The 15,292-nt window shown below is 35.8% G+C and overlaps 2 protein-coding genes across 2 annotated transcripts in view; one reads left to right on the top strand and one right to left on the bottom strand.

Annotated features, from left to right (window-relative positions):
- The window catches only part of LOC138314166 (UPF0415 protein C7orf25 homolog), a 111,171-nt gene that overhangs the window by 9,486 nt on the left and 86,393 nt on the right, over positions 1-15,292 (top strand). The window lies entirely within an intron of this gene.
- On the bottom strand, positions 2,872-11,823 carry LOC138312615 (probable zinc transporter protein DDB_G0269332). Its single transcript, XM_069253424.1, has 2 exons — positions 11,362-11,823; positions 2,872-4,239 (listed from the first exon to the last, which is right to left on the bottom strand). Exon 2 carries the CDS (start codon positions 4,027-4,029, stop codon positions 2,872-2,874), a length of 1,158 nt encoding a protein of 385 aa, XP_069109525.1. The 5' UTR covers positions 4,030-4,239; positions 11,362-11,823.

The following is a 15,292-nucleotide window of genomic DNA, read 5'->3' as shown; positions in this document are numbered from 1 at the left end:
CTTATCTATAAAGACCACTGTAGTCAAACTTATCTATAAAGACCACTGTAGTCAAACCTGTCTATTAAGACCACCAGAGCCAAACCTGTCAATCACTGCAGTCAAACTTATCTATAAAGACCACTGTAGTCAAACCTGTCTATTAAGACCACCAGAGCCAAACCTGTCAATCACTAAAGTCAAACTTGTCTATAAAGACTAAAGTCAAACTTGTCTATAAAGACCGTAACAGTCAAACTTGTCTATAAAGACCACTACAGTCAAACTTGTCTATAAAGTCTACTGCAGTCAAACCTGTGTGTATAAAGACCACTCCAAGGACAAACAACCCTATCTATGAAGACTACAAGAGTCAAACCTGTCTGCAACGACCGCAGTGACAAAGACAAAACAGCCTTTTCTGCTAATTAGTGCATCCACAGGTAAAACAAAAAATGGCTGTATTAAGCAGATGGTTTTTATACACAGGTATATGGTGAAGCTAAGATTAGGGTTTACTGTATGAAGTCTATTGAACCTTTAAGCTGATGGCGAGTCGGCGACCTATAAATGGAGATATCTATTATACCACGGGCTGTAGTGGTCTGAGTCTCCATATTGATTCCTCTTACCTACACAGAACAGGGCAGATGTTTGTCCGTGTGATCCCGGATCTCAGCCTGGGATTGTTTACCATTGTTTTCAATCAGCACTTGAACATAAATAAATTGATATTATTAAAACGAACATTTGTCAATTAGGTACTCATGGTAAGTTTCATAATTTATATGTACAGTGTTCATTGATTCAAAGTTAGTATGGAAATTCTATTAAGAAAAGCAGAAGGTCTTTGATGATACATGTATTAAGGTTGTAACACTCATAAACAGGGTAAAATGTGTCTGTCTAAAGTTAGTCTTTCAGTGTTTGTTACATCGTCAAATTAAGACCTACAAAGTACAGTAGATATTGGTGATAAGTGCACATAGACCTACATGTAATCACCCATCGGCCAGCTTAGCCAAACAATCTTTTGTTGATATATTCAATCTGATTGGTTCAGCCAGATTTTCCTGTCAATGTTTTAGCCAATGAGATTGAAGCTATCATACGCTTTATGGAAGGCACATATAAACAAATAATGGCGTTGATTACCGCTGACACACAGATTACATGTTATTCCCATTCGGGTTATTTTTAACATCTGAAACACATAGCCATGTTATTTAGTGAATTGTTTTTAGATCCATACACCTGTATGATTTGTTGTGGGTGATGTGATTGTCACCGAAGTGACAGGTCTCCACACCCACCTCTACACTTATCACTATCCCCTCCAAACCTGAAGAGTTCTTACTTCGAGGTTTGTTGATTGGTTTCTATTTATAGACTTGACATCATTGAACAAGATTTTTTGGCCGAACTGACCCACGGTTGATAAGTGTAGCGTAATGTAATGCAATCAACCGTGGTCTCTGACGATGATTATACCGTGTATGATATACTGACTTCCTGTTTACTTGCTCCTATAACTTTGGTTCAGTATCTCTCTCATGACTTAATTACCTGTCCACTTACTCATTTGATTAATAATATTAGACTATTGTCTTATATAGAATTATTGCACCATAGTTGTACTTCATACATACTGTCTACCATACCATACATGTCCAAACCACTGAACATGATACAAACTAAAGTGATGAATTATTTAAAACAATCACAATGATATCTTATTTCAGTATGCTCATAACTAATTAATGTAAAAACGATAGCTCTACATGATCCCCTCTACATTTTAAAGCTATTGAAAAATGAAATTGATAATTTATCCCACAGGTGAGTGGTTATGCAGGTGCAATCTAAAAATAACTTTATACACCTATCACATAAATTACTGTCAACCATATACAACAGATAACACTTTATCACTTATTATAAAAGTAAGAAATGCTACATATCTTGATCACCCGACAGATATAAGAATACCGTATTAGACCCAATAAGTGCCCTTCCCCCATTTTAAAGCCTCGATTTCAATTGCCCAGGCATAAATAAAGACAAAAACTATACAAAATTGTTTTTTGGGTCGCATACGGTATGTGTTTTCTTACCAATGCTATTAGACAATACTATCTTATACCTTTGTCTGTGTCTAATGTATGTACATGTACCCTTGGTATGACTTAATTGCACTATTGCTCATGTCAAGTAGTAACTCCTTGACAGGATAGACATCAGACTCATTTACCAAGAGTATACAATCAGGTTTCTACCTGTGGAATTCCATATCTATACATCTAATTATAAAGAAGAGCTTATTGGAGTTCAATTATCTGAAGTCAACTGAAGTACAATGTTCCAGTGTGTTTTCCAGCATTGCTTTGTGTTCTGGCCCTTGACCATGGTGGTCTAAGATTCCTGAAGTATTATATCAACTTTTTTACACTGCATGTTTCATTCCTGAAGTATTGTATTAACTTTTCTATACTGCATGTTCCTTTCGACCGTGGTGGTCTTTTAGGATTCCTGAAGTATTATATAACTTTTCTATACTGTGTGCTCCTCTTGACCATGGTGGTCTAAGATTCCTGAAGTATTATATAACTTTTCTATACTGTGTGCTCCTCTTGACCATGGTGGTCTAAGATTCCTGAAGTATTATATAACTTTTCTATACTGTGTGCTCCTCTTGACCATGGTGGTCTAAGATTCCTGAAGTATTATATAACTTTTCTATACTGTGTGCTCCTCTTGACCATGGTGGTCTAAGATTCCTGAAGTATTATATAACTTTTCTATACTGTGTGCTCCTCTTGACCATGGTGGTCTAAGATTCCTGAAGTATTATATAACTTTTCTATACTGTGTGCTCCTCTTGACCATGGTGGTCTAAGATTCCTGAAGTATTATAAACTTTTTCTGAAGTACACAGTTTTCTGGAGAACAAGCCTTTTTAATCTCCTTCATTTCATAGTCTGTTGCACTCTGAAGTATTGTATGTGGTGGGCTGGAGGCTCGCTCCTCACTGTACACAATTTCTTCAGGGCCCTCGTCTGGACGAATATATGCCGAGTTAGACTCCAGCTCAGCAGGCCCGTAGGACTGCACTGGACTTGTAAGTGTTACCCCCGTATGATGGTGTGCGCGATCGTTGTGGTGGTGATGGTGGTGATGATGTGAGCTGGAGTTATGATGGTGGTTATGATTGAGATCCTCTCGCTGACCCAGATCGAGGCTCTGCTGACGTTCGATGGAATGTTGAAGGCTAGAGTTGGCGTGATGGTAGGAATGGTGATGGCTAGGGATGTACACTTTGGGACGCGCTCCCATGTACTTCGCAGACTGGGTGTGAGATATGCTAGAAACATGGTTCCTGTTTCCATTACACATCCTTTCGTTGCTTCGATGTTCCTTCGAATGATGCTCCTTTGAATGATGCTCTTTAGAATGATAGTTGCTATGAGAATTTTCAAAAGAGTAGTCATTACAGCTGGGATCAAACTCCGACACAAATTCGTCGTCGTGACCATGTGTTGCTGTGTCACTAAATTCAAAATGGTCGTCATGGTAATGTGATGACATGCTGTCATATTTCTGAGATTTTTTGTACTGTTTACCTCGCCACTTGACAACCGAGGGACATCTGGACACAAGTACCACTAGTACAATCATAGATAGTGCCAGAATAGCACCAATACTGCTGCCAATGGACACAGGAATATGCCAATTTGTCGTTGATGCATCAATACACTCACGAATTGGCTGGGTGTCATTACGATACATGACAAGACATACCTTATAATACGTGTCTGCCACTAGATTCTGTATGCTATATTGTCCAATAGAGGCTGACAACATAGGGCCATATTGTATGTATGTACTGGCTACTTTCTGGTAGTGAACACGGAAACCTTCCACATGAGCACTCGTGTCATGGTTCACTTCCCATGCCACTTGGATACTAGAGGTCGTCGACGAAGTCACTTGAACTGTTTCCATATAAGATGGGGCCTGACTGGATTCCATTGTCAAATGATCTGGAATCATTGCAATCAGACAAATCCTTGTAGTAAATCGGTATGGAATGTACAGGAAGGGTAGATAACTCAACAAACAGGTGAAATATCACAGGATGTAGACAAAGGGGGATCACTCTAAACATAAGAATCAATTAACCCTGATACAGAGTTGTCACTATTGATATACGGTATGTGAGGTTGTCATCTTGTAGTCTGCTGTCTGCTCCATTGTCTCAACCTGAAACATAGAGAGAGAAGAAATTTGTTAACATACTATTATAGCAATATAGTAACGCGCTGGTCTGATAAAGGAAGCGTATTATTACAACAGATTTGTATACATTTTATAGTCAGGTTAATACAGTAAAACCCGCCTCTTAAGCCACCACTTCTTATAACACATTACACCTTAACTTATAAAGAACTTATTTCAGTCCCAAAATGCCAAATCAAATACAATTTGATCTATGTATGAAAAATATATACTTTGAAACAAACACATTATTAAACGAACAAAAGACAGTAACTTGTATGCTCTGGATCAGTGAATATAAGTGTTTTAATGCGTATATAATCTTTTCACCAAATAATTATCTCTTGATTACTTCTGTCGTAGATAGAAAAATTGTGCAAAACAAGTTTGCAGATTTAATATTGGCCACTCTACACCAGTGACCTGCTTTTGATGAAAATGGCACTTTTATCATGCTCCTGCAGGTTTTTTTTTCAACATGATTTGGGACCAAAATTCGGCCCCATTCCCCATGGCAAAACCTCTAAATTTTTCCCAAATCAAGCCTTAAATTTCCCAAAATCAAAATTTCTTGAAAACTATCCAAAAATATTGCATGAACTTAGTTGGTTAAGACTTTAAATAGTTGTGAATTGGCTTCAGAAAAGTACATAAACTACATTGGAAATAAAAAATCTTATTTGTTATGCTTTATTTCATATTTCATAATTTTCCCCAAATCCTGGTTTTGTTGCACATATTCCCAAATTCAAAGCCACAGGCCCCATTCCCAAACCAGTGAGAAAAAGCCCAGTCCTGTCATGTCGTAGGGACTAGAGGTATACACAGTGTATAACCCATTTTCATCCCTTTCTCTCTGTTCTGTCCCATTGTATCCTGTTGTGTCCCATTTTAATACCTATTGATGGTACCACTGAAACCCCTTAGACATTTCCTCAGTTTTGGGGTTAGACAAACACTCTAAAGCCTGAATACATCCAAACCATTAATGTTGCATCATGTATCTGTAAATTTACAACGAATATTCGTACCCTGCCTACTATACCCTTCTAAAGACTACATCAGTATCTGCTGAAGTCTAAGAGCTATGATATTGCAGCTAATCTGCATTATGCTTCAAAGAAATGGTTGGCCAAAACATTGGCAGTATTATTGTAAGTATGTGCCTATTAGTGGACCCAGTGTAAGCATTTAAATGATACAAACTATACATAAAAAATGTGTCTTCAAATCTCATGTATCATGCGTAATGAATCACATTGATTACTATGGGTCCTTTAGTGGCGTCTTACAACACACTATCTATATAATATATACCTACATATATACCTACCTGTGTACAGGTGTATAATGCACAGGTATGTATTGATTACGAGTGTCATCAGTATCACCCTAATTGTAACTGACAGCTTTCTCAGCTATTCTAATATATTATTTACAAGAGTTTGGAGTAAATTACTAAACTGCCAATTAGTACATAGTTAGACAGTGCCTACAGCTTGTGTACCACAAAGTGAGATATATGGAGTGTATACTCCAGTACATATGTAATTGGATTTCCTTGCTTTCGGCACAGTGTCGACTCAGAATTGCACTTTGCCACCGTTTTCTGGGATGGATACGATTCAACCAAACTATCTCACTGATTTCTCCTTTATTACTTCTTAGCTGTCAAATTAATGTCTTGCTCAAAATATATTCCATGTGCATAGAACATCTTTTGATAATTGAGATTTCGACATTGGATATTTTAGGCTTCAAATGCAGATACTTCACAGAGAACCTCAGACGGATGTGAATATAAAACAACTTATCATGTCTGGCAGTGATACTGTAGATCACCATGTAGTGATACCTTGACTTTACCTCAGTTCAGTATCATCTCCAGTAGATGTAATGTTTAATTTTCTCATGCAGCTGTGAGTTGTATCTATTGTTTTTTGGACCCTACTACTAGGATATCTTGTATTGGTATTATAAGAGACCTTAAGTGAGGAAATTATCAGATTACTCTAAAACCTTGATAATAAGCCTGAATCATAACAGTAAAGTGTATAAGCCTGGTGCATTTCTTCCAGTCAAATATATCTTGAAAACATAGATACTGGCTTTGAAAATATGCCCTACATATGCGATGCATGAATGACATAAAAAATTAGGGCCAATCCAAATCAAAGACATAAATAAATGAATAGGCCAACAAATTATTTTGATTTCAAGATATATGGTATTACATATTGCATATGTATGTCACTTCTTTATCAATTTTGAAATAAGACGGTCTTGTTAAAAATTCATATACTCAACTTATGAATAAGATGGACTTGAAGATTTCTTACAAAAAATTAAAATAAGCCACTGCTTAAATTATTATCAAGATTTTAGGTTATCCCAATTTTACGTTTATATGTACAGTCCCATAAATCTTTCCTCTATTGTGAGCCAATCTCTTGTCTGTAATTATCAGTGATAATTCCTGGCATGTTTACTGTAAAAGTGACCATTGTATATATTATCTGGCTTGTAAATTTTAGTTAAATGTTAGCAGGAACTTGTCAGGAAGTAGTAGATATAAAATGATTAAGTTCATCAGAGTACTTCCATAGATAATTACACAATACCATAGTGGAGTGGTTATGTAATTACATTTACATTTATGCTACCAGAACCATTATAAAATTTGATATTTAAGTTGTTAAGAGTTCATTTTTAAGAAAAGGTTTTTAATGTGAAATCCTACTGAAATGTGTTGGTAACTTTTCTCAGGGTACTCAGACTTTCATCCATTTATGTCCTGTAGTGACTGATGGCTGCATAAATGCTACAATGTAGTCAATATAATTCTCAGAGGAGCCTGGCTAGCTCTCCTGATCTAGCTGTGCTAGCTTTGCTGACAGTTACAAATGTATATAAACTAAGTGGCCCTTGATCAGATTTTTTTTTTACACAAATAGAAATCACATGGCCCATCTATATACACATGACTAGGATGGATTTTAATACAACGCGACTAGCGGTTGTATAATGCTACGGTTACTATTGTGTGTAAGATGAGTAGACTTGCCCTACAATGAAATTGTAATCAGCTCTGTATGCTGGTAGAATAACAGAGTGTGTATAGATACACAGGTGTTATAGAGTGTGTATAGAATACACAGCCATAGGTAACTGTGCTTGGTGATGGCTGCATAAATGCTACAATGTAGTCAATATAATTCTCAGAGGAGCCTGGCTAGCTCTCCTGATCTAGCTGTGCTAGCTTTGCTGACAGTTACAAATGTATATAAACTAAGTGGCCTCTTGATCAGATTTTTTTTTTACTAGAAAATCACAAATTGTAATCAGCTCTGTATTGGTTTGTGGACAGCCATCACATGGGGCCCATCTATATACTGGTATAGGGCATGACTAGGATGGATTTTTTAATTGGAAATCCAAATCATTGTACACTGAACTGATTCTAATCGGAGTTATGGCCCCTTGGGGATGACTGCCACACACAACTGACCTATAGGAATTATTCTGATGTTATTTTTGGTGATTGTCAGCCATCACTGCCAAGAACTATACAAATGGTTCATAGATTTCTATGTAGAATGACCTTTTTAACATTTCTGTCAGAATTGTTCCCGCAAATTGTCTCTACAATGTCTGTGACTCTGCTTTGGTGTTCTTGTTCTAGCGATTTGTAAATCATTTACGTGATAGTGTCGCAGTAATTACATGGCTTTAAATTGTATGTCTGCATTCTATTTCTAATGACTTATATATCTGTTAGTGTAGGGCTTATTTATGACTTTACCAAGAGTAATATGTCCTTTGGTCATTTCCATAAATACATTTCTTTTTAATGACTGAAAATCATTGCTATTAGTAGAGGTATCTGTTTCAAAGTAATTGTTAGAGTTGTGATTTCACAATTGTAAGGGATTATTCATGACTTTTCCCTAGAGTTATACCCCTTGGTTACTTACCCAAGGGTTGTCTAACCACTGAGTTACTTACTCCAGAGTTATGCCTCTTGGTTGCTTACCCCAGAGTTGTCTACCCGTGAGTTACTTACCCCAGAGTTATACCCCTTGGTTACTTACCCCAGAGTTATCCTCATTGAGTTACTTACCCCAGAGTTTGGTAACTTACCATAGAGTTATACCCCTTGGTAACTTACCCCAGAGTTATACCCCTTGATAACTTACCCCAGAGTTATCCCCTTTGGTAACTTGCCGCAGAGTTATACCCCTTGGTAACTCACCCCAGAGTTATCCTCTCTGAGTTACTTACCCCAGAGTTATACCCCTTGGTAACTTACCCCAGAGTTATACCCCTTGATAACTTACCCCAGAGTTATACCCCTTGGTAACATACCCCAGAGTTATACCCCTTAGTAACTTACCCCAGAGTTATACCCCTTGATAACTTACCCCAGAGTTATCCCCTTTGGTAACTTGCCGCAGAGTTTTACCCCTTGGTAACTCACCCCAGAGTTATCCTCTCTGAGTTACTTACCCCAGAGTTATACCCCTTGGTAACTTACCCCAGAGTTATACCCCTTGATAACTTACCCCAGAGTTATACCCCTTGGTAACATACCCCAGAGTTATACCCATTAGTAACTTACCCTAAAGTTATGCCCCTTGGGTACTTACCCCCAGAGTTTTCCCTCTGTAATGATAATATTTTTTAAGACTGAATTAATGAGTTATGCCTGTTTGTTAGATTGTCAGAGTTACGTCCCTTTGGTGCTATTCCAGGACTGGTATTTGAGTTATGTCACATATTTAATTGTATATGTATTAATGTTAGAGTTCATATGATTGTGAGCCTTTTTTTTCACCCGATCTTCGGTCTATATATAAGGCATCAATACATTTTGACTTCCTCATGATTTCAGTATGCCTAATTTGTACAACACACATATTGGACACTATATTATCTGTAGAATTGATAAGAATACAAACATCTACATTGCTCACATGATAACATGTGATAATTATGTTGTTGGTATAGAGTTTGCTGGATTAGAAGGAAATACAGCGTTTATAACTTGTTTACATATAGATCTGGCTTACGTGTCAGCTAACCAGCTATTGGTTACAGAGCTTTGTGTGTCAGCTCACAGGTACCGATGCATGTAAACATATATAAATGCCAATCCGCTTAACGCTGTTTTTTTTCTGGTATAGATTGCCTGGTAATCAAATACATCTGAATATTGCTCAATTTCCTGTTTTTTCTTCATCAAAACCATTGGATATAAAAAGTGGCAATTATATTACACATGTGTATACAAAAATATAGGTAACAGAATATTTAATAAATGTATTAATTAAAAAAGATAGAAAACATCAGTTATGAAGCTTTTACATAAATCTCCCCCTCTCCAAATTGTACACATGTAAATATATTTTCATCTTATTGTGTATGCATGTATTCATTATTTGTATTTGGAAGAGGGCTTGAAATAAGTAGGGTTACTTGTGACCGTTCCCACTGTATATATATTTGATGCAAATAAAAAAACATTTAAATCAAAATACATAAATGTATAAGAGGTTATTATAAAATAATGTGAAGGAACAAGATTGATGGTTAAGTAAACAGCTATTATCACCCATCCCACATCATTGATTTCCCACTGAGCTCGTTTGTGTCACATTAATTATTCATCTTGGTCAATCAGATTATGTAATACCAAGTTATAGAAAGGTTCATTGATCCAAATTTGTAAGAAAACTTAATAAGGAACTGCCATCAATATTTGACAGACATTGGATGTCAGTGTCAAACAGTACATTTTACAGACATTGAGTGTCTGTGTCAAACAGTACATTTTACAGACATTGAGTGTCTGTGTCAAACAGTACACCTGGTGAACATTAATGTCCTCTATAGTGTCTGTGTCAAACAGTACATTTTACAGACATTGAGTGTCTGTGTCAAACAGTACATTTTACAGACATTGAGTGTCTGTGTCAAACAGTACATTTTACAGACATTGATGTCTGTGTCAAACAGTACATTTTACAGACATTGATGTCTGTGTCAAACAGTACATTTTACAGACATTGAGTGTCTGTGTCAAACAGTACATTTTACAGACATTGGATGTCTGTGTCAAACAGTACATTTTACAGACATTGAGTGTCTGTGTCAAACAGTACATTTTACAGACATTGAGTGTCTGTGTCAAACAGTACACCTGGTGAACATTAATGTCCTCTATAGGGAATTCTGTAGGTCAATTAGGTTCTGTTTGTCCATCAGTCACTAAGGATGTTAAGTCCTCAAAAGGGATGGTTGGAAATCAATCTTTTGGAAACTGGCTTTTATTGGTTGGGTTGGGTTTTTTCTGAAGGACTAGTCCACTATTCTTTTGTATCCATTTTATTATTAACACAGAAAACGTTTTGTTTTTATAATCAAAGGGTATTGTAATTTACCTCCCAAGAGGATATATGACTGGGAATCCCGGTGGGATCCCGCTGGGAAGGACTGGGATCCCAGTCATATCCCTGTAAGATCGATCTCCGTCATATCCTGGCGAGATCCCATTCATGTCCCGTCGGGATTCTGGGACAAAATCCCAGTGACATCCTATGGAAATGGTGAATCCCATCTTTTGCAGTATTAGTCATAAATAATTTTCCTTCTTTTAATGAACAGGAAAATTTGATATTTGTATGCAGTTTTATTTGAAACAAAGAAACAATACTTTTCATCACATAAAACTTGAGATTTGTTACAATAGCTAAACAGTGAACAAAAACATTCTTATCAACTGACAAGCCATTCCTTAATTGGCCTTCAACTAATATTGAATTTTTAATTGCAAGAAAGCTTTGTTCTTTTCATAATTATGTAGACTTATAATGCTACACACAAACAAAATAATATTTAAACTCAGTTAAACTAATAACTACTGATAATTGCTACCATTGCATGCCTACTTGTAACTTATTTATCAATAAATGACTTTGCACTTTCATCACTCAGAAAGATCATGCTTGAAGGTTACTGGTCATTTCTATTAAAAAAAGTCTGAATGCAATCTATGAATTTCTTTTCTTTAGCCTTATATTATGACTTTGGTAACATTATGAAACTTACCAAAAACACTGATATCCTAAAATTCAAAAAGAATTTCACAATTTAAACTTTGACTACCCAACCTGGTAGCCCACATCTTAACTTTGAGTTCCAAAAAAGGTGAGTAACTCTTCTGTGACCAGCCTGGATCCTGGTCATGTGAAATCCTGGCGGGGACCCCCATCATGCAGGATCCCAGTTTACCCAAGTGGGATCCCAGTTTCCTAAACGGGGATCCTTGTCAGATTTCAAATCCCGCCTGAATCCCACCGGGATTTCATACCCCGCTGTAATTCATATGGGTGCCACCATTATTGAAAAAATCCAAATGCATTCCATCTGGTGGTGCGGCATCACTTTAGTACAACTGGTAGAAATCCACATGGTGAGTTTACATTGTGGCTATATATTACAATTACAGTACACTGATAGTAATGTGGCATATAGTCTCATGTGGTCGTACATTTTATGTGTATACGGACAGTGGAGGCAATTAAGCCTTGGTTAGTCTATAGAGAAGATTTGAGCCACCTTGTGATTGTTATCTTAAGTCATATACAGTATATTGATTCTGTTTGTCTTCAGAAGTATTTGTTGTTAATGATCAGCTAATGAATATTCATGTTCTAAGATCATTACCAGTGTATCATGTATACTGAGATATTGATAAAGACCTTTGTGACAAAAACTGTACCAATCTGAACTGAAGGGTCTGATTCAGTACTGGAGATTGGCAGTGTGAGTGAAAACATGTTTACATCAGACTAGGAGGGCCATGTAGGTGCTGTAAACAGGCTCTAATTATCACAGGACGAGTAGATCAGAGCAGGTGTTTCTTCTCTATAACTTCATCCTGTCAGAGAGACCCTGTCAACAAGGTCTTTATTATCATAGTAGACACTCTCATGGCATCACTTCATATACCATTTCACAATTATTACTTAAAAGTGGGATTTTTTTTATTCTGCAATTTTGACATGGATATAGATAGGAGCATCAATAATTTTTTCAATAAAGATATAGCGTATGTATTTACAATAAATGTTATTTCACAAGATCAATCATTCGATATAAATTATGTTTTTAATGTGTAAATAGATGTGGGTATACATTTGAGGCTTCAAAAAAGGGCATGGGGCCTAGCCTATTAGGATGGGGCTTATTGTGTCGATTACGGTATGTAGAATGTTATAAGCCTATAGAGATGGGACTTATTGGGTTGTATATGGTATGTAGAATGTTATAAGTCTATATAGATGGGACTTATTGGGTTGTATATGGTATGTAGAATGTTATAAGTCTATAGATATGGGACTTATTGGGTTGTATACGGTATGTAGAATGGTTATAAGTGTATGTAGATGTTATAAATCTATTAGAGATGATTAAGTCTATAGGGATGGGACTTTGGTTGTATAGGTATGTAGAATGTTATAAGTCTATAGGGATGGGACTTATTGGTTGTATATGGTATGTAGAATGTTATAAGTCTATATAGATGGGACTTATTGGGTTGTATATGGTATGTAGAATGTTATAAGTCTATAGAGATGGGACTTATTGGGTTGTATATGGTATGTAGAATGTTATAAGTCTATAGAGATGGGACTTATTGGGTTGTATATGGTATGTAGAATGTTATAAGTCTATAGAGATGGACTATTGGGTTGATATATGGTATGTACTGTTATAATCTATAGGGGTTGTATATGGTATGTAGAATGTTATAAGTCTATAGGATGGGACTTATTTGGTTGTATATGGTATGTAGAATGTTATAAATCTATAGGGATGGGACTTATTGGTTGTATATGGTATGTAGAATGTTATAAGTCTATAGGGATGGGACTTATTTGGTTGTATATGGTATGTAGAATGTTATAAGTCTATAGAGATGGGACTTATTGGGTTGTATATGGTATGTAGAATGTTATAAGTCTATAGAGATGGGACTTATTGGGTTGTATATGGTACGTAGAATGTTATAAGTCTATAGAATGGGACTTATTGGGTTGTATATGGTATGTAGAATGTTATAAGTCTATAGAGATGGGACTTATTGGGTTGTATATGGTATGTAGAATGTTATAAGTCTATAGGGATGGGACTTATTGGGTTGTATATGGTATGTAGAATGTTATAAGTCTATAGAGATGGGACTTATTGGTTGTATATGGTATGTAGAATGTTATAAGTCTATAGATGGGACTTATTGGGTTGTATACGGTATGTAGAATGTTATAAGTCTATAGGATGGGACTTATTGGGTTGTATATGGTATGTAGAATGTTATAAGTCTATAGGGATGGGACTTATTTGGTTGTATATGGTATGTAGAATGTTATAAGTCTATAGAGATGGGACTTATTGGGTTGTATACGGTATGTAGAATGTTATAAGTCTATAGAGATGGGACTTATTGGGTTGTATATGGTATGTAGAATGTTATAAGTCTATAGAATGGGACTTATTGGGTTGTATATTGGTATGTAGAATGTTATAAATCTATAGAGATGGGACTTATTGGGTTGTATATGGTATGTAGAATGTTATAAGTCTATAGAGATGGGACTTATTGGGTTGTATATGGTATGTAGAATGTTATAAGTCTATAGAGATGGGACTTATTGGGTTGTATATGGTATGTAGAATGTTATAAGTCTATAGAGATGGGACTTATTGGGTTGTATATGGTATGTAGAATGTTATAAGTCTATAGAGATGGGACTTATTGGGTTGTATATGGTATGTAGAATGTTATAAGTCTATAGAGATGGGACTTATTGGGTTGTATATGGTATGTAGAATGTTATAATCTATAGAGATGGGACTTATTGAGTTGTATATGGTATGTAGAATGTTATAAATCTATAGGGATGGGACTTATTGGGTTGTATATGGTATGTAGAATGTTATAAGTCTATAGAGATGGGACTTATTGGGTTGTATATGGTACGTAGAATGTTATATAAATCTATAGAGATGGGACTTATTGGGTTGTATATGGTATGTAGAATGTTATAAGTCTATAGGGATGGGACTTATTGGGTTGTATATGGTATGTAGAATGTTATAAGTCTATAGGATGGGACTTATTGGGTTGTATATGGTATGTAGAATGTTATAAGTCTATAGAGATGGGACTTATTGGGTTGTATATGGTATGTAGAATGTTATAAGTCTATAGAGATGGGACTTATTTGGTTGTATATGGTATGTAGAATGTTATAAATCTATAGAGATGGGACTTATTGGGTTGTATATGGTATGTAGAATGTTATAAGTCTATAGAGATGGGACTTATTTGGTTGTATATGGTATGTAGAATGTTATAAATCTATAGAGATGGGACTTATTGGGTTGTATATGGTATGTAGAATGTTATAAGTCTATAGAGATGGGACTTATTGGGTTGTATACGGTACGTAGAATGTTATAAGCCTATAGAGATGGGACTTATTGGGTTGTATATATAACGAAGAATGTTATAAGTCTATAGATATGGGACTTATTGGGTTGTATACGGTATGTAGAATGTTATAAGTCTATAGAGATGGGACTTATTGGGTTGTATATGGTATGTAGAATGTTATAAGTCTATAGAGATGGGACTTATTGGGTTGTATATGGTATGTAGAATGTTATAAGTCTATAGAGATGGGACTTATTGGGTTGTATACGGTATGTAGAATGTTATAAGTCTATAGAGATGGGACTTATTGGGTTGTATATGGTATGTAGAATGTTATAAGTCTATAGAGATGGGACTTATTGGGTTGTATATGGTATGTAGAATGTTATAAGTCTATAGGGATGGGACTTATTGGGTTGTATATGGTATGTAGAATGTTATAAGTCTATAGGGATGGGACTTATTGGGTTGTATATGGTATGTAGAATGTTATAAGTCTATAGGGATGGGACTTATTGGGTTGTATATGGTATGTAGAAT

This window comes from Argopecten irradians, chromosome 2 (assembly GCF_041381155.1).
Source record: "Argopecten irradians isolate NY chromosome 2, Ai_NY, whole genome shotgun sequence".
NCBI lineage: Eukaryota > Metazoa > Mollusca > Bivalvia > Pectinida > Pectinidae > Argopecten > Argopecten irradians.
The sequence above is the reverse complement of the archived record's forward strand: the minus strand, read 5'-3'. Positions and strand labels throughout refer to the sequence as shown.